Here is a 19705-nt window from a genome sequence, read left to right on the forward strand (position 1 = left end):
AGCCAACTCTCATGCAATCAGCATCAGACTCGCACAATTCACCAAATTCTGTCTCACTCATATAAACAAATATTCAAGCTGAACCCCCAAAATAGAAGTACCTGTGCACATTTAGCATGTAAAATTGTCAAGGCTCCCTACCATGGCAGGAGGGGGGACAACTCTCTTCCATCCCACTGTTGCTTAACTCCTTTGCAGTGTCTTGCTCCAAACTCACTCAAGGTTGGCAGCCCTGTCAATGGGAACTGTATACCATTACAATTCATTGAAGAATTATTATCATTATTATTACTTTTTTTTTTAGACGGCAGTATCCAACCGAAAAATGCCCAAACACTAGGCTACTTAATACTCACACATGATATACATTTGTACATGTAATTTATATGGCATGAACAATTCACAAAGCCAAAGTTACATGTAAAACTTTAGTTGGATATTCCTCAGCAAAATACTGTATAACCAAATGAGAGGAAGATCAAAGATGATATGCATTTTACGAAAGTGCCTTTTGCAAGAACACATCACATACGGTACGCATGTATTTGACTGAAAGAACAATCATTTATTTACATCTGAAGTGACCTGCTATGAGCACAATCAAATAGAACACGATCGACACACTCGGAGTTAAGAGAGAGATTGACTTTATTGGAAGAGCTGCATTCAGCCAACGCTCGAGACAGACTGACCAAAACACTGGACTGCCTGGTCATAAATACATCGGTACATTGCTACTACCAGTATGGTGGTCCACCATGATGTGAGGACACCTGTCCCTTTAATCCCTCCGATATACGAGTGATGTGATATTAAGCCCTCTGGCCGACAGAGCTCAGACACCCTGTCTGGTCCGAGTCTAGCCTGATTACATAATATACTACATTCCTCCCCCCTTAGATTACAACCTCCATTAAAGTGATAACTTGCAACTGCATCAAAATAGAACGAGTTTCTAGGAGCTAGCAAAACTTGGAAAACGTCAGTCTTCAACAGTTATATCATTAACACTGCATTCACATAGCCAAATAACCTGAATAAAGTACTAAATGAAAAACACACACACAAAAAAAAAACTCACAAAATATTATCATTATATAGGTATTACTTATCATTCGACCAGGTAAAGAATATGGGGTACATATCCTAGACATTACAAACATGAAACAAAACAAAAATAAACAAAAGAAACATTCAGAACATATTAACAGATAGTACATGAACAAAGTTTCTTAGGACAACATTCTACATGAGCAGCCATGCACGGACTATTCGCTTATAGGGTGTAAGCGGCCTTATTGTCGTTGTTGTGAATAAGAGCATGACAACACAGGAAATAAACAAGCATTTGACTACGCTTGTTACTAACATTTACTTAATGTACAATGGAGTTAGCGTCCTTTGAGACACATATTCACTTAAGCTATACTCTATCGTCAAATGATGGTGACCATTGCGACCCTCACAAACACAGAAAGTTTGGTCAGCATACCCCTGGAATTAAAATACATGTATTATGCAAAATATGGTCACCCTTTTAAACTGACCTGGAATTAACAATGCCAAAATTAATATACGGAAGAAAGTCAAAACAAAACAAAATTGTCAGACATTTGCCCAAACAAACCAAATAAGGATAGCATCACCTAACAATATTGACTTTTACTTTCAGTGGGAGGACACACATCTGACAAGTGCAGGTTCAAGGACAGCAATTGCCATCATTGCCAAAAAAGGGGACACATTAGCAGCGTGTGTCTAAGCAAAAGACGCGGAATACCGCCCAAGAGCAGTGGCCAGGTGAAAGCGTTAAAAGCGGACGACGATGACGCCGGCACGGAATCGGCGGACGAGACTTCAGCTCCACCACCAGCGGAGTACGGCAATCTCAGGCTGTATCGAGTGGACGGCAAGTCAAATGTGCCCCCACTGAAAGTAAAAGTCAATATCGACAGCCAAGAGGTCGGAATGGAAATCGACACCGGTGCATCTATTTCGCTCATGTCGGAGACGACATTCCGGACATATTGGCCTAAACGACGACTAAGCCCAACAACTATGAAGCTGCGGACTTATACCAACCACGAATTGGAAGTCGTGGGCATGGTCGAGGTGCACGTCGCTCACAATGGCCAGGTGAAAACGCTCCCGCTCATCGTGGTCAAAGAAGATGGTCCCAGCCTCCTTGGTAGAAGTTGGCTGCATGAGCTGAGGCTGGATTGGGCAAGTGTGCATAACATGAACGCCGCAGCCACAACCGACGTCAACGACATCCTGCAACGTCACGACGCGGTATTTCGTGAGGAATTGGGCAAGTTCACAAGTCTGCAAGCCACGCTTCACGTGAACAAGGATGCAGCGCCCCGCTTTTGCAAAGCACGGGTGGTGCCGTATGCGATGCGGGACCTGGTGGAGAAGGAGTTGGAGAAATTGCAGCACGATGGGGTAATCGAACCAGTCCAGTTTTCGGAATGGGCGGCACCCATAGTGCCCGTGATGAAAGCTGATAAGCAGTCAGTTCGTATCTGTGGTGACTTTAAAATGACAGTCAATCGCGTAGCGAAATTAGACAAGTACCCACTCCCGAGAATTGAGGACCTGTTCGCATCACTTGCAGGGGGACAAAAGTTCTCGAAGCTGGATTTGTCCCAAGCGTATCAGCAGATCGAGCTCGACGATGACTCACGCCAGTACGTAGTGATCAACACACATAAGGGGCTATATCGCTACAACAGGCTCCCGTTTGGGGTGTCGTCCGCCCCAGCCATATTTCAACGGGTAATGGAGAATTTGCTACGCGATATTCCCCACGTCACGGTATACCTCGATGACATCCTCATCACCGGGGTCAATGACCACGACCATCTTTCGACAATCGACATGGTGCTCGGGCGGCTGGAGGAGTCTGGGCTGCGCTTGAAGCGAAGCAAGTGCAAGTTCATGCAGCCATCGGTTGAGTATTTGGGTCACACCATCGACGAGCAAGGCCTGCATCCGACTTCGGGTAAAGTTACAGCGATCACGAATGCCCCTGCACCCCGCAACGTCACTGAACTGCGAGCCTATCTGGGGCTGCTCACATACTACGGCAAATTTCTCCCGAATTTGTCGACCACGCTAGCACCTGTGTACGCCCTCCTCAAAAAAGGGACAGGTGTCCTCACTTTCCACACCGGAAGCACGTTCTGGCCCTGGCTTGTTTCGGCTTAGGCGAGGAAGCCATTTGGTGTACTTCCTCCCTTGGAGCTTGCGCCGTCTGGAGGTACGCCTTGTCCTCACTTTCCACACCGGAAGCACGTTCTGGCCCTGGCTTGTTTCGGCTTAGGCGAGGAAGCCATTTGGTGTACTTCCTCCCTTGGAGCTTGCGCCGTCTGGAGGTCCCGAACATTATTGGCAGCCATTTCGATGCTGGTGGCGATTTCCACCGCCTTCCCGAGATTTAAGCTCTTCTCCGCAAGAAGCCGACGTTGGATGCGGTCATCCCGCACGCCGCAAACCAGGCGATCACGTAGCATTACATCAAGCGACGTCCCGAAATTGCAAAACTCTGCTAGAGAACGAAGTGATGCCATGTAGCCCGCTATCGTTTCATTATCCATGCGAAACCGGCTGTTGAATTTACATCTTTGCACTATTTCGCTTGGAATCGGGCAATGATGTGCGTTCATCGCTGCCACGAGATCGTCATACTTCATGGCAGAGGGCTTGGTTGGGGCCACCAGGTTCCGTAGCAATTTGTATGACGAAGGCCCAATGACTGTGAGCAGTGTCGCCTGCTTTTTTCCCTCAGATGTAATGTCATTGGCTTTAAAATAGAGGTCCAGCCGTTCGACGTACTGCGACCATTCCTCTCTCCCCTCCAGAAACTCCTCAATTTTCCCGATGAGAGCCATCCTATACAGTACATGTATAGGTGCATTCGAAAAATATCCTCGTCGCCAGTGAAGTGACCTGCTATGAGCACAATCAAATAGAACACGATCGACACACTCGGAGTTAAGAGAGAGATTGACTTTATTGGAAGAGCTGCATTCAGCCAACGCTCGAGACAGACTGACCAAAACACTGGACTGCCTGGTCATAAATACATCGGTACATTGCTACTACCAGTATGGTGGTCCACCATGATGTGAGGACACCTGTCCCTTTAATCCCTCCGATATACGAGTGATGTGATATTAAGCCCTCTGGCCGACAGAGCTCAGACACCCTGTCTGGTCCGAGTCTAGCCTGATTACATAATATACTACAACATCCTGTATGCTTACCATGATAAAAGCAATTCACACAAATTTGAAGTTTAAGGCTAAAGCAATGACGTCAGGCAGACAAACTGGAGACCATGTGCCTCCATTGGATGCAATGCATTTTTAACTAGAAATGTCGCTATGGCGACTGGTATGCCTCCGCCATAATGCATGGTTCTCCTAATAGGTCTATAGTACATGTGGACAATGTGTGATTACATTTTCACAAAATTGGCAAAATATTAAAATGACATGTTTGTCACAAATGTATTGAATGTTTACCTTCCTTGACCTATGTTTAATTGGATGAATAAGAGAGCATGTATTTGGGGATTTAAGAACTTTAACTTGACTTTGACCATTTCATAAGTTTATGCACTGAGTAATTTTCAAGGTATGGAGAAAAAGCGCAATTTCTGTATTGAACAGTAAATTGTTATCATTTTCATCTGGCCTTTGATTCATAACAGAATCACTGTCAGGCAGAACATACATAAATTCAGCATGTACTAAGTTTCAAGATAACTTGAGCCACTTCCGAGATATGGAGAAAGAAGTAAGTTCAGCACTTTCACTTGATCTTTGACCTTTTGACCTTTGACCTTCTTGGCAAAAAAAAAATCCCAGAGAATCCCTATTGGGTTATACATGCATACATCAAGTTTTAAAACAAAAAATCCTGCTGGCATTGCATAAATATAAGGAAAATAATAAAATTTGAAGTATTACCCTTGACCTTTGACCCCTGACCTTTGACCCCATGAACCCTAATTTCCCTAGATAACCACTGCCAGTCAGTGGATGCATATATACTATGTTCCATGAAGATACCTTGAACAATTTCCAAGATACAGAGAAAAAAGTGAAATTTTAACATTTTACTTGACCTTTTGACCTTTGACCTTTTGACCTCATGACCCCAAACTTTCACCAGAGAATCTTAATTGGGTAGTACATGTATACACTAAGTTTCAAGAAAATATCTTCAGGCATTGCATAGATATGGGGGAAATAGTAAAATTTTAAGCATTTGACCTTGACCTTTTGACCTTTGACCTTGAGCATGTGCACCCAAAAGTTGATAGGCACAACTTCACCCCCTAATACACATACATGCCAAGTTTCATTAGGATACCTCAAAAGGATTTGGTAGTTACCCTGTCCACAAAATTCATTACGGACGGACGGAAGGACGGACGGACGGACGGACGGACGGAAGGACGGACGGACGGACGGAAAGACGGACGGACGGACGGACGGACGGACGGACAACCCGAAAACATAATGCCTCCGGCACCACTTCGTGGCGGAGGCATAAAAAGTAATATCACTGCAAGCATTGGTACACCTGCATTGTTACATCAGTGAGGGAATAGGAATGCAATCATATAACACTTCATGAGTGACAGAAATGTGAACACGTCTGTTTTGGGTGAAGTGAAAATAGTTCATTATTGACTATTCAGGTACAGACTGCAACAGTATAATCTCTATTCTGCACATTACATTTAGCACCCAGTAAGCAGGTACATGTATTTCAGTAGTCAAGACTGGATTATTGTGTATATTTTTCCCCATCATCATAATGTGACACGCATTACATGCGTCAAGCAGTGTAATGGTACAATCCCAACACTATCCAGCTCAGAAAAGACAGTGCTGGGTAGATTCTTCAGACTGTGCAATCACACTGCTTAACATGAAGAGCATGTCACACTATTATGACCGCCTCCCCCCTCCCCAAAAAATAAATAAATAAATAAATAAATAAATAAATAAATAAATACATAAATAAATAAATAAATAAACACATAAATAAATAAATAAATGAATGAATAAAGAAATAAAAGATATATAAATAAAACAAGGAACATAGACTGTTACAGTATTTTACATATAGATTGAACACACCATTATTATACAGCAAATCATCAACATCAACTCTTGTAGGAGGTTCTCAAGAAAAAAATTGAAAGAGCTTTTTTTATCTCTTCTTATTAAAAACACAATGTGTACACATGTATATGGGCAATTGTTAAGCTTTGAAAAAGTACAGTGAGCTCTGCACAAACTTCAAATAAGTTGAATTACTGACATCAAAAACAAATTCTCTGACAGAAATATGAAAGTCTGTCTTGACTTCATCACACATATATCATCGCTGGGGCGACGAGACCTCGTATCTACAAAATGTCAAATGTTCAGGAGAGCCAAAAGACATGTTGGCCAAAGCACTGTGGCGAATGGGATAGCCTTTCCTTTGACATGCCGTGGTGGCTTCTTTTTTGGAGTAAGACAGTTGGGATTTGGACTGGACATCACTTATCCCATTATTTGATCATTAATTCAAAAAAAGTAATTTTCATCAAAATTGCAGATACAAGGTCTTGTCACCCCAGCGAAGATATGTAAATTAAATATTGCCTATGTTGAGGCTTATTCTCCATTCCCAATTGATTTGACTCATGGCAAAATGAAAACAAGTTTTGATTGACACGATGCAATCTATAAAGGATTCCCAAGTGATATCGTGTATAATATCCTTTATCGTGTATAATATACTTTATATTGTATTGAAAAAAAAATCCTTTATCATACGAGTGTAAGAGAAATGAAAAAAATTGTATCACTTTGGATTATGTCAACTTTTTCTTTTCTTTTCTTTGTGATGATGGAAATAAATTAACTATTGAATTGAATTGAATTGAACTGAATTGATATTAAGAAATCATATTGACGTGCAATTTTCTAACATGTAAATGTTGACTTACAAAGAGAATTTCACGCAAAGAAATTATATGAAAAATATTGGGACTTTATAGAGAGCATCACACGACATTAGAGACCCCCCCCCCCCCTCCAGCTGTACCAAGTCAGTAGTAATTTTTCATACATTACTGATGCATTTTGACCAAAAAAATACAGTCATGGAAGTTCATTCTTCACAGTGAATATCACCTGAAATTGTTGAAATGAAACAACAAATGCTTTTACAAAATATAAAGCAAGGTAAGTGGTAAAAATATATATTTCATTTTCCTTTGCTCATTCACCTGGTCTTTTGAGTTATTACTTTCTCTGGTACATGGGATAACAAAATTACAAATACAAGAAATAATCCATGTGTTATCTGCGAGCAAAATTCTTATCCAAAGCGGCATTGGTTCGCTGTATGTTGAACACATTCCTCTTGATGCGATCCTCCACAGAGCTGTTTGTAGGTAACCTCATTGTGCTATAGGTATGAAGAAACAAGACATGTAAAGGGAAGTTTGAGAGCGATGTTTGGAAAATCACACAATCAGTATTTTGCAACAGATTTACAGAGATGCTCTGTAAAAAGAATACCATTGTACTAAAAAAGAATAATGACACATACAAAAGCAAGTACATTTGCAAATACATGTACATGTAGACTGCAATTCGGTTTGAAAGAAATATTAAAAAGAATAATTCTCGCTAGGCAAGAGTGGTGTCAAGAAGAGTTTTCCCAGCTCCGTTACCAATGCCATATCAATCTAGTCTCTTACCAGACCTCAGTTTTTCACTACCACATAGCAAGCAAGTCTCAGAGTAAGACAATATATGAAATCTGTGCGAACGTCTACACAGTGTACAACTGTACCTTGCAGCAAGCACTTGAATACACGACTGATATAGAATGCAGATACTAACTTGACGTGAAATCAAAAATATTGCGTGTGTTCTCACATGCTTACTTAATCATACTCAACTCTTCTATTTTTCTAAAGAGGAAAGCAAAAGATACCACACCACCAGTGAAGGAAAAATAAATATTTCTGTATGTATTGAGGATTTCACTGAGGACATGGAAGTACACTGTAATTGTTAATATTTCTTGTTGTCTACACACATCCTAACAAAGAGAAAAGTCATCACAGCAATATTCTGTAGCCAGCAACCCAACACTGAGTTAGGAGTTAGAGAATATAAAACACAATTAGTCATATTAGGGTGTCTTTGTAACAAGCATGCTCTGTGTTCACATCAGAAAGCAACATGTTCTGTTGAAACTTACTCCAAAAACTTGGCATTCTTGTCCTTCTTCTTCTCCATCTCCATCTCAACATTCTCCTCTGCCTGTTGTTGAGCCCAATGAGGAGAGATGATGGGTGTCAGTGCATTCAATCAACTTAGTTTTGTCGAGCATTGTGGCTACTGACACATATTTGAAGTGGTCCCACATCACACATATACCCATAAGGACATTGTCCCACCTGCTAACATATAGGAGTGTCTACTGTCCTCATTTCATTCATAGCAAACAAGGGGGTTGGATTTCCAACTTGTTTACTCACCATGTACATCTAATAAGTATTCACATTCATTGGTTTTGATTGCCCAGAATCATTATGCTATCAATTTTGGGACTCAATGCAGACACAACTGCAAACATCCCTTTTCTTTTCTAGAAGAGATATGTGTATGTTACAATCATAATTTGAGCATCTGTTGCATCATCAGTCTACACTCAACTGTACAGTGTAAAATACCCGTGGTAACCAGGTCATCCAAACGGCAAGATCTCACTGCATTGACTCAGTCTTCACAATATAATACTGTACAGGTGGAAATGTTCACGGTGCTATAATTTTTGCACTTTTTGCGCAACCAGAAACTAGCGCAAAAATAAAAGTACATGAATGGTTTTGCTTGCCATATGTTCTGGTCGTGGATATTTGGATTAAAAACACACGAAACTCATCTTACCTGGCCAGGCACAAAAAAAAAAATTACTGGCACGAAATTCTCCACTTTTAGAGTATAAGAGCAACATGGACTTTTTTTTAGGTAACATGGTGTGAGAGATCGACAACAAAGAGACTATTTAAAATAGCGAGTATGTTAATATAACGTGCAGCATGAGACCAACTAGCATCAACACACTATAATGTGTTTACTCAATGAGCTGCAGAGGAAATATAATGGACATGGCATGCATGGTATATTCACCCGATATTTCTTCACTCTATCCATTCTTTGCTCATCTCTCCATTTTGCATTCTCCATCATCTCTGCTCGACGTTTCTCAAGTTCCTCAGCATCAAGTTTCCTACCATGTAGAGGAGGAAATGACTCATCCAATTTCTTCATATTGCTATATTCATTTTCAAAAGTAGAACTACACTTGGCTGTAAGCTTGTATTGAAGGGAACCTGCTTTACAAGGCCTTTTGGCTTTATCAAAGTTCTCTTTTTTCGTTTTCACATTTGTATTAAGTAAATATTTCATTATGCTTGTATTGTACTGTAGAATTGAATTGTTTAATTTTTTATTAGAAAATGAGATGAATGAATTGAAGCTTCCACAGACCTTACAAATGTGGTTTGCAAAAAGATTATCAATTTTTCAATAAAGATATGAACTGTTGTGTTCTCTTTTACACTTACAGTACTCATCCATATCAGACATACAAAACGATAACTGTCTGCTATTAATGTGTTTCATAAAGGTCCCCTTCCCCCCCCCCCCCCCCCCCCCCATTACATTTGATGTGCCGGCACCAATGGCAGGCATGGGCACTTGGTGCTATCATGAACTGCATAATGGCAAAGCATATCAAAATCATCTATAAATGGGTTTAGAGTAGTTACATTGCAAGCTACATTATTGTAGAAAGGACCTTACTAGTTGTACACATGTGTGCATGTACACACACACACACAACACACTCACATACACACACACCCAGGCTCACCTTGGTTTCTTCTTGAACTCCTTCCTTGGGGGAGATCTCTCAGCAGACCTTGACCTGTGGACAGGTGACCTTGACCTACTTCTTGATCTTTCCCTCTGCTCCCTGTGCCTCGGCCTACCCTCTCTGTGTCTATCACCGTGTCTGTCACCGTGTCTGTCACTGTGTCCATCACCATGTCTATCATAGTGTTTGTCTCTGTCTCTCCTGCTGTCCCTGTCTCTGTCTTGATGTTTGTGTGAGTCTCTTGTGTGTTCTTCATCACTTCTATGCTTCTTTGCCCTCTGAGAAGAGATAATGTGTAAACAATCTGGTTTTACACAGGGAGGTGTTAGAGAAGGGGGATAACTGCTGCTCTCCTTGGAAGTCATGCTCGGCACCATCGAGAAGTTATGCGCTTAACTACAGGTGTTACCCATGTGAATTGACAAAGGAGAGCATCAATAATCGGGACTAGGGCTCTCACACCAGGAAAGACTTCCCCCTACTGCAGTTCACTCTCTTTCAATGTGATGGCAACAATGAATTCATACTTTGTATGAAAGATCAAAATATCCCAGAATAAAAGATAAAGAAGTAACATGCACAAATAAGCGCATCATAGAAAAATATTAGGTTTTTAAGAGGACCTAATTTTCATTTCATTTTGATTTGTGCATTACTGGGAAACTAGAAACACATGTTTATAACTCTGAATTCTTTTCTAAACTGTTCTAAGATTTAGTGAAATTCAATGGTAATAAAATGAAATGTAAAACTTTGTCTTCCCGCTAGAATGGTGTCGAGCATGACTTCAAAGTGTAGAAGAATGTTAGACATCCCATTGCAATGCTTTGAACACAAACATATGTTTGCATGAATTATGAAGAGTTGCCACTCCATCTATGTAACACCTTCCTGGTTTTAAAACAGATCAACTTTGAAATGCATGCATGTTTGTGATTCCCTACCACAGTTTGAGATTACTGCAAATCAGCTCATAAAGTAATATGAGAAGTGTAAACTGGAAAAAATGAAACAGACAGATACAAACGCACAGACGTGTAACGTGACACAAGGAATGTGGATTACTGTATACGCTGTTATTTTCGCGTACAGAAATTTTCGTGAATAACGAGGTCACAGACATTTTTGCGCGATGCTGTTTTCGCGAATCGACGCCGACGCTTACGTTAATGCTCTATTTACAAAGTGCATGGACACATTTTTCGCGTGTTGTTAAATTCGCGATCCAACTGTTATTCGCGAAATTCGCGAAAATTAAACCCTCGCGAAATTTACAGCTTATACAGTACAGTACAAGACACCTTGTCACCAGAACTGGGACAAGGCATTTCCATCTAACTACTAAAGCTATTGACCAGCCTATCCAAGGTATCATATCATTGCATGCCATAGGTGTGATCTCTAGTTAGTGCCTCAACAGCCTCATATTTATGCAAAAATATACTAGAGGTACATTTGTACATTCAAAACATCCAAAAAAGAGAGTATGTTTATATCTGACGGTCTTATCTTAAATATCAACTACAGAATGGAAGTGAGGGAGATCTTAAAACAAAAAACAAACAAACCAACAAAACCTCACATCCCAAAGGTGTGGATGAAGAAACACTCTTCAGTTCTATCTTCAGCCATAATTAATAACTGGTCAATAGGCATCAAAGGAAGAAAGCAACGTACTACTCACTATCAAACCATATCCTGCAGGAATCCTCTTCCTTGGTTCATCCTCACTCGAGTCTCTCCGGTGAGTGGAAACTCTCCTTTCCTTGCTCCTCTTTTCTGTTTCATCATCACTTTCACTGTGTCCTCTCTGTGCATTAAACCTTCTCTCTCTCCTCCTATCTCTTCTCTGCTCTCCATCCATGTCATCACTGTCACTTGTATCTCTTCTCTGTTTGCTCCTCTTTTTCTGCTTTCTTCTTCTCCTTCTATCAGAGTCTGATGATTCATCCTCACTTGAGTCTCTCCTCTTTGATATTTTCTTCTCCTTCTTTCTTCTGTCTCTCACAAGTTCTTCATCTGTAGAGCTATCACTGTCATCCGGGCTTGAGTCTTGTCTGGATTTCTTGTGCTTTCCTTTCCTTTCCCTCCCATCTTTGCTCTTCTTCTGTTTTTTACTTTTCTTGGATGTTTCCTTTGCTGCAACTTGTGCCTTAAGCTGAAAAAAACAAACAAACAAAAACAAAAGCAAAAAATATATATATCAGTGAAACAATACATATCAAAATGAACTGTACCATGACCACACTATGGTTACAATACGTAACAGCATTGAACATTTGCACATATTCAAATACTGTAGCTTAGATTTCTACCTGTATACAATTTGTTATTGAAGGATCTTAATAACAGATATGTATGCATGATTATCTAATAAAGAATATAACTATATGCCTCTGTTTTCATGCTTTAAATATCTTTATGTCTTGAATCCATAACTGAATGAAGATCACCACTGAACTAAATTCTCAGATATCATTTGTGAACCAAGGAGGATTTAACTACAAATCAAACACCCTGACTGGACAAAGCATGTAGGGACTCACCATCTGTTGAAGCTGCTTCATGCGTATGGGATTATTCATGAGTGCTTTTCTGTGCGTCATTTCCTGCTTCCTTTATGGCACACAGAAAGAACAACACTACAATCAACACAAATCCCCACAGATGGAAACCATCAATGATACAGCATACAAAATTGCACAATAATCCCCATTTTTTTTTTTGACAAAAATGAAGCCTACGCAAGAAAAATAAAGTACATGTACAATGTATGTTCTGCTTTAGATATGTCAATAGGTCAGGAATAGCAAATTTCTCGGTTCTGAAAACATCAGTTGAAAAGTTTTAAATCCTTAAAAGTTCTGACTTTCACAAAATCTCATGCAATTATGACAACAAATTTCAATAGATTTTCTGAGGTGACTGATATTTACAAAATCAGTAATGTGCAAAAACATCGCTTCCCCTAGCACATGTTATGCCTTGTGTATTGTTTCCATGGTGGGAAATTGCTAACTTATCCCTTGAAATGGGATAATATTCTTTTCATTTTATCAATGTGGTTCTTGATCGATGCGCAACACATTCTAACTGTAAGAATATACGCCATATACATTTCTTGATCGTTACTACATTTGATACAAAGTGAACCAGTACGAAAATGATGACGCATTCAATTTCTTGGAATTCTTTATGACAACTGACCTTTGTCTTTGTTGTCATCTGCAGTATTATTAACCCACTATGATAGAAAAGAAAGTGAGAGAAAAAAAAAAAACTCACTTGATTGCAAAAAGGGGGTCCTCCCTAATTTTCGCCGTAATGTCAACCGTGATGCTTGGTCCCCCAGTCGCTGCCTCTTGGGCCTAATTAGAAAAAAAATTTTTTAGAAAACTCAGGTATCAAACTCTTAACCATCCTGGATTTTAAATCATGCATACCAGTACTTGCAAACCAAACCTTGCCAAATTTTCTAATTCAATTGCTCAGACACTGGGAATTTTTTTTTGTGTCGCTCAGTTTTCACCTCAAATCTTTCATAATAATTATTCTGTAAGGGGCTATTTGCTCTCGTTTCACAATTCTTTTCAGAACTCTGCACTACAATAATAAAAACAGCAACAACAACAACAACAATAATAATATTGATAATAATGATAATAATGATAATAATAATAATAATAATAATAATAATAATAATAATAATAATAATAATAATAATAATAATAATAATAATAATAATAAAAATATTAATTGATCTTTTTACAGCACCTTTTCCACTGGATACAAAACGCAATAAGATGTCATCCCTGGTCGCCATACTGACTGATCAACCAAACACTGATTCCTTAGACCTCCTTCCAACTTTGTTTGTCAGTGGTATAAAAACTGAAAATAAAATGGTATTTGGTGCAGAGCCACTTACTCATCCAAAGATCTGTCAGTTTGGTCTTTTCACTGTCACAGTGCAACAAACCAACTTGACTATTTACCCTGGTCAACTGACTAAAATTCACTGTTTGGCATGAGAGACATATGGCAAGGCAACAAAATGATAAAAGTATGGGGTCACTGCCCAAATGGCTATTTTGGCAAGTGAACAAAATTTCTGGAACTCTTTTTAAAATTCACAAAAGCAAGCCATACACAAATGATCAACAGTAATTGGTACATAAATTCAATAAGCATATATGAACATATCCTTGATCAAAATAATGCATTGGAAATGGGTATGGAAAATAAAGGCACTGACATGCAATGTAGAGAGTACAAAACAGGCACGGAGTAAACTCAGACAAACCTGTTTTTCTTGATGCTCTAGGATAGCTGAATCAACTTTCTTTCCCAACAGATAATCTTCTTCATTGACAGAATCCTGAGGGTTTTTGTACATCCAGTCCACTCTGTCTTTCTTTTTCCTGCATTCAAGATTTCACATAGAGTCATCAATAAACCAGCCAGAAATTTCACATGTGTTCTCATGAAGTTAAAGGTATCAATGATAGAAAAACTGGTAGCCAAATGCATGGTTCTCCTAATAGGTCTGTAGTACAATGTTTTGATAATGTGTGATGACAGTTCCACGTAATTAACAAAATATCAAAATGACAGTTTGTCACAAATGTGTTGCATTTTCACTTTCCTTGAAATAGGTTGAATTGGATGAATGTCTATAATGTCTAAGAGTGCAGGTATTCAGGGATTTGAGGGTTTTTACTTGACTTTTGACCCTTTTAGCACTTTCACTTGACCTTTCAGGGGTCGCACTTAACTTTTTTTTTAAACTAGCCAGGCGGACTACTTAGAATCAATTTTGACACTGAAGCAATATTTTGGCTAGCCAGACGGACTAGTAACTTCAGAATTTTATGATTTTTAGCTAGTCCGACGTGATTTTGGGTGGCCAATGGCCAGCGGACCATTGCCAATTTCGAACCCTGCCTTTGACCTTTTGGCAAGAAACTTTCAAGAGAATCTCTAGTGGGTAATACGCATACACTAAGTTTCAAGAAAAATCCTGGCATTGCATCTTAGATAAGAGGGAAATAGTGAAATTTTGAGGAGTTGACCCTGACCTTTGACCCCCTGGCCTTTGACCCATGACCCCTAAATTCCCTAGACAATCATTGCCAGTCAGTACATGTATATGTACTAAGTTCCATGAATATACCTCGAACCATTTGTGAGATATGGAGAAAAAAAATGAAATTTTATTAACATTTTCACTTGACCTTTGACCTTTGATCTCATGACCCAAAACTCTCTCTGGAGAATCTTTATTTGGTAGTTCATGTACACACTAAGTTTCAAGAATATACCTTCATGCATTACACAGATATGGGGGAAATAGGGAAATAGGGAAATTTTGAGCATTTGACCTTGACCTTGACCTTTTGACCTTTGACCTTGAGCATGTGCACCCAAAAAGTTGATAGGCACAACTTTGCCCACTCATACATATACATGCCAAGTTTTATTAGGATACCTGCAAGGTTTTTTTAGATACACTGTCCACAAAGTTGATTAAGGACGGACAGACGGACGGACAACCCAAAATCATGCTATCTCTGGCGACACTTCATGGCAGAGGCATAAAAAGATAAAAAGTTTCTGTCAAATCTCCTGTAACTCACACATTACTATAAATATTTTGAATGTGATTTTATGAAATTAATAAATTGAATTGAAATAGAAAAAAAAAATGTATTAGAAGCTAGTGCATTTCCTGTCACATGTGTATACAACATTTTTAAATTTTTGCTGTACATTTCATATATATGCTAAATACAGAGGATTTCACTGAGGTTTTTATTTAGTACAAAGCATAATTCTTTACAAACGTAAGAAGCTAGCACTTACTTCAAGACTCCACTCTCTTCTCCTCTTTTCTGCATTTCTTCCATCTCTCTCTCCTCCTGCAGCTGCCTTTTCAACTCCATCATCTTCTTCTTTTCCTTCCTTGCTTCTTCCTCCCTCTTCCAAACCTTCTCAATGTTATCCATCCGCTGCGGATGCCATGACTTTTTCATGTTCTACAGACAACAAAATAGAAAACAAAGGGTTGAAAATATATGTGAAGAAAGCAGATGTAGAAAGGGGTCTGAAATGCAGAGTGCATGGGAAGGGGGAAAAAATTTAGTTGCTACTCACAGATGGTTCAATGCAGACTTTCCCTCATTTATACATGAATTCAATTTCAAGCCAATTGAATTCCATCAATATCAGATCTTCTGAGAATATACACACAAAGTAAATCTTTCATTTGTTTATGTGCCAAACAGGATTCTAGATTTCATTCATATGTTTCATAGTATTTTGTTTTAAAAAAAGCAAAAATTTGGAGATAAATTAAATCTTTAAACACATCAACTCTTTGCCGAACAAGGTTCCAGATTTCATTTCACATTTTATAGTATTTTGAGAATAAAGTGAAATTTGGAAATATACTGACATATCAACTGTATTGTATTGAGAAAAACACGAGAAACATCAACAACACCAGAATTGCGATCCTGTTTGCAGCCAGTGCATGTGCGCCCGCTATTTTCATGTGCTTTCGCAATGTTCGTGAGACATGTGAAGGCGCATAGGGATTGTACATCGTGCCACAAGCAGAGCTAGTCACGTCACGGTGCATATTGGCGAAAATTGTGCCGGGTTTTGCCCTGGTAAATCATGAAAACTGCATTTGTCATTGGTCAATTTTTTAAAATGAAAACAATAGCACTAATGAATAATCTTGTCTATGATATATGAAATGGTCGAAAATAATTTGCCTGATTTGTTTACAGTGTGGGAAAACCCTTAACCCGCCGCAAACGGAGTATTTTCACTCTAACTAGGTCTAATACCATGAGTACCTACAAGTACTACTAGCAGTACGGGAAACCCGCTCATGAGGACCGCTCCCGCGTACGAGGACTGCCCCGCCTCATGACAGTTCGGGAAACCCACTCACAAGGGGGGCCCCTCCTTATAAGTAACCCGTCCCCCTTATAAGTAACCCCGTCCCCCTTATAAGTAACCCCCGGGGCACCCCTTATAAGGAGTCTCCACGCTTTTTTGCAATGCAACGCGAAAATGAAAGGACTGCGGCAATTCGCTTGATTATTTCCATAAAGCTTCACAAGTTTCCTAGTTACTCATGAAATTTGAGCAAAATCGGTTTGAGGCATCATATCTAAAATCATGGATTTAAATGCGATGTCAAACGACCCATGCCAATGCTGAAATGCGAGCGATTACTGGCGTGAGTGTCGCCAGGCGCGGCGGCGCGGCAATGCTTGAGTGCAGACGTGGCGACTGAGTACGAAAGTCTCCGTACTCAGTCGCCACGTCTGCACTCAAGCATTGCCGGCCCGCCGCGCCTGGCGACACTCACGCCAGTAATCGCTCGCATTTCAGCATTCGCATGGGTCGTTTGACATCGCATTTAAATCCATGATTTTAGATATGATGCCTCAAACCGATTTTGCTCAAATTTCGTGAGTAACTAGGAAACTTGTGAAGCTTTATGGAAATAATCAAGCGAATTGCCGCTGTCCTTTCATTTTCGCGTTGCATTGCAAAAAAGCGTGGATACTCCTTATAAGGGGTGCCCCGGGGGTTACTTATAAAGGGGACGGGGTTACTTATAAGGGGGACAGGTTACTTATAAGGAGGGGCCCCCCTTTTGAGTGGGTTTCCCGAACTGATGAGGACCGCCCCCACGCCTCATGAGGCCCGGGGGGAACGCCTCATGAGGCCCCCTATTCACTTCTTATACATCTCACATCTGACGCATAAATTGTCGCAACTTTGCACGGTGATTTTTTGTTACACACACATGTCCACTATCCATGATGAAAAGAAGACAATGCAAGACTGCCGCACCTTGCGGCAGTCTTGCATTGTGCGAACACGCTGGCGCCCGTGTTTTGATGGGCGCTCTGCATCGGTTGATTAAAACTCGATTTTTGAAGAAAAAAAACAGACAGGATTTTTTCTTCTTTTCATCATGGATAGTGGACATGTGTGTGTAACAAAAAATCACCGTGCAAAGTTGCGACAATTCATACGTCAGATGTGAAATGAATAAGAAGTGAGTAGGGGGCCTCATGAGGCGTTCCCCCTCGGGCCTCATGAGGCGTGGGGGCGGTCCTCATGAGGCGGGGCAGTCCTCGTACGCGGGAGCGGTCCTCATGAGCGGGTTTCCCGGACTGCTAGTACCTTAACCTGGTACTAAGGGAAGGCTCTAGAGTCTAGTGTAGTCAACGTTAGATATCTACTTTAGAAGAAGTACGTACATACACCCATTTTTAACTAGGGTTCAGCATCAACATAGCACCTAATTAGAAAATGATTACAAAATTTACTGTCGTAAATGAGGCTTGTACTTACAGTGACCGGGGTCAGTGTAGAAGTCTACACGTCATTTTGTGTGGTCAATGAAGCTTTTCCACATAGCTTTTCACTATCATAAAATTCAATAACTGGGACTACGCAGTTGCAGTTTTATTTTTGTAAGGCACCTCTGGCGTGGCAGTTTGTCATGATGATATCTGCATGCAGCGACTATGAATGTGATACCTAGATACAAAATTCAAATGAAAAAGAGTCATACAAAGGTGCATAACTTACCAGGTCTCCACCACCCATAATTATCGATTAATTAATACAATTTGATAAAATCAGTCCTCAGTCGTTCATCAATTTTCAGTACAAGTGAGAGCTAACTGACATCAAACACACGTTGATGGCGCCATTAATGTTTATCATTACTCGATACCACGGTACCTACCGCACCGATACCGACCGGAGGACGGAGAACACTCGACATCAGTGGAAGAAAATTAAAAAAAAGAAGAAGAAGAAGAAAAAGAAAAAGAAAACATCTTTCTTGCTTCTCGCAGTGGTTTGCTCAATGAATGATTAAAAATGAAAGAACACAGACATAAATAATTTGGTGAATTTATTGCAAAAACTGCTGACAGTTTGAGAATTTGATTAGATTGTAATTAGAATCAATCATTATCTGTAGGCCTACAATCTTGTTTCTAGATCTCTCATCTAATACTGTACAAGGTAAATAATTGATCGGGAAAACATGAAACACACATATATGACGACAGCATATTTACACCATCACAATAATTTTGGCCAAACTCACGACTATCCGCAGGTATCATGTATCATCATAATAATTCAAGAGGTTCAGGCCTTCTACAATGCAACGGTATACAGGGCACGACGATTTGGGACGTTCTGTTATAAATTTCTCAAAAAGTGTAACAGTCACAGTCACGATGGAAATTAAAAAGGAATCTATACCTCATAATGGGCTATTGTGAATTTTACAGCAAATGCAACAAAAAATAGGAACAAAATAGATAGATAAATAAATAAATAAACAAATAAACAAAAATAAATAAATAAAAAGAGTAGAGCTACACACCAATGAGTTTTAAGACCACAATCGGACAAACTGTTCAAACTTTATATGCCTAGGCCTCTATATATTTTTAAAGTTTTGGTTAAATCCACGTGCGTGCCGTCATCGCGGCAGGATAAGACTGCAACAATTCATGTCTGCACAATGGTAGGCATATGGCAACGATATAAAATTAATTGTACAATTAGAATTCACCAAATTTTAATTTAATGATTATATGATAAATAACACATCCCTTCTAAGTCTTCTTTAAGGGTGGTAATATTCCCCCTGTCTCCTTAAAGAGGTATAAACCTAAGTCAA

At 39.7% G+C, this 19705-nt stretch overlaps 2 protein-coding genes across 2 annotated transcripts; both read right to left on the reverse strand.

The window, feature by feature from the left end:
* Positions 1 to 3275: 3275 nt before the first annotated feature.
* On the reverse strand, positions 3276 to 3893 carry LOC139717938 (uncharacterized). Its single transcript, XM_071629422.1, has one exon. The coding sequence runs from the start codon at positions 3891 to 3893 to the stop codon at positions 3276 to 3278; it is 618 nt and encodes a 205-aa protein (XP_071485523.1).
* Positions 3894 to 7292: 3399 nt separating this feature from the next.
* On the reverse strand, positions 7293 to 18669 carry LOC139717985 (pre-mRNA-splicing factor CWC25 homolog). The gene is made up of 10 exons (XM_071629474.1): positions 18592 to 18669; positions 15832 to 16004; positions 14273 to 14390; positions 13255 to 13337; positions 12516 to 12585; positions 11654 to 12127; positions 9967 to 10247; positions 9222 to 9321; positions 8287 to 8348; positions 7293 to 7482 (listed from the first exon to the last, which is right to left on the reverse strand). The coding sequence occupies exons 1-10, from the start codon at positions 18607 to 18609 to the stop codon at positions 7374 to 7376; spliced, it is 1488 nt and encodes a 495-aa protein (XP_071485575.1). The 5' UTR covers positions 18610 to 18669; the 3' UTR covers positions 7293 to 7373.
* Positions 18670 to 19705: the final 1036 nt, after the last annotated feature.

The sequence above is a fragment of the Diadema antillarum genome, unplaced genomic scaffold (assembly GCF_040938485.1).
Source record: "Diadema antillarum isolate AM-2024a unplaced genomic scaffold, OU_Dant_1.0 scf00000086, whole genome shotgun sequence".
In the NCBI taxonomy this organism is placed as follows: Eukaryota; Metazoa; Echinodermata; class Echinoidea; order Diadematoida; family Diadematidae; genus Diadema; species Diadema antillarum.

What these genes read in the sequence shown, in the direction of transcription:
- LOC139717938 (XM_071629422.1), bottom strand. Translation starts at nt 3,893, where the DNA reads ATGGCTCTCATCGGGAAAATTGAGGAGTTTCTGGAGGGGAGAGAGGAA.
- LOC139717985 (XM_071629474.1), bottom strand. An exon ending in TAGAGCATCAAGAAAAACAG is followed by an intron (nt 13,338 to 14,272) that starts GTTTGTCTGAGT and finishes TTTTCTAATTAG; the next exon opens with GCCCAAGAGGCAGCGACTGG. An exon ending in TGAAGCAGCTTCAACAGATG is followed by an intron (nt 12,128 to 12,515) that starts GTGAGTCCCTAC and finishes TGTTTTTTTCAG; the next exon opens with CTTAAGGCACAAGTTGCAGC.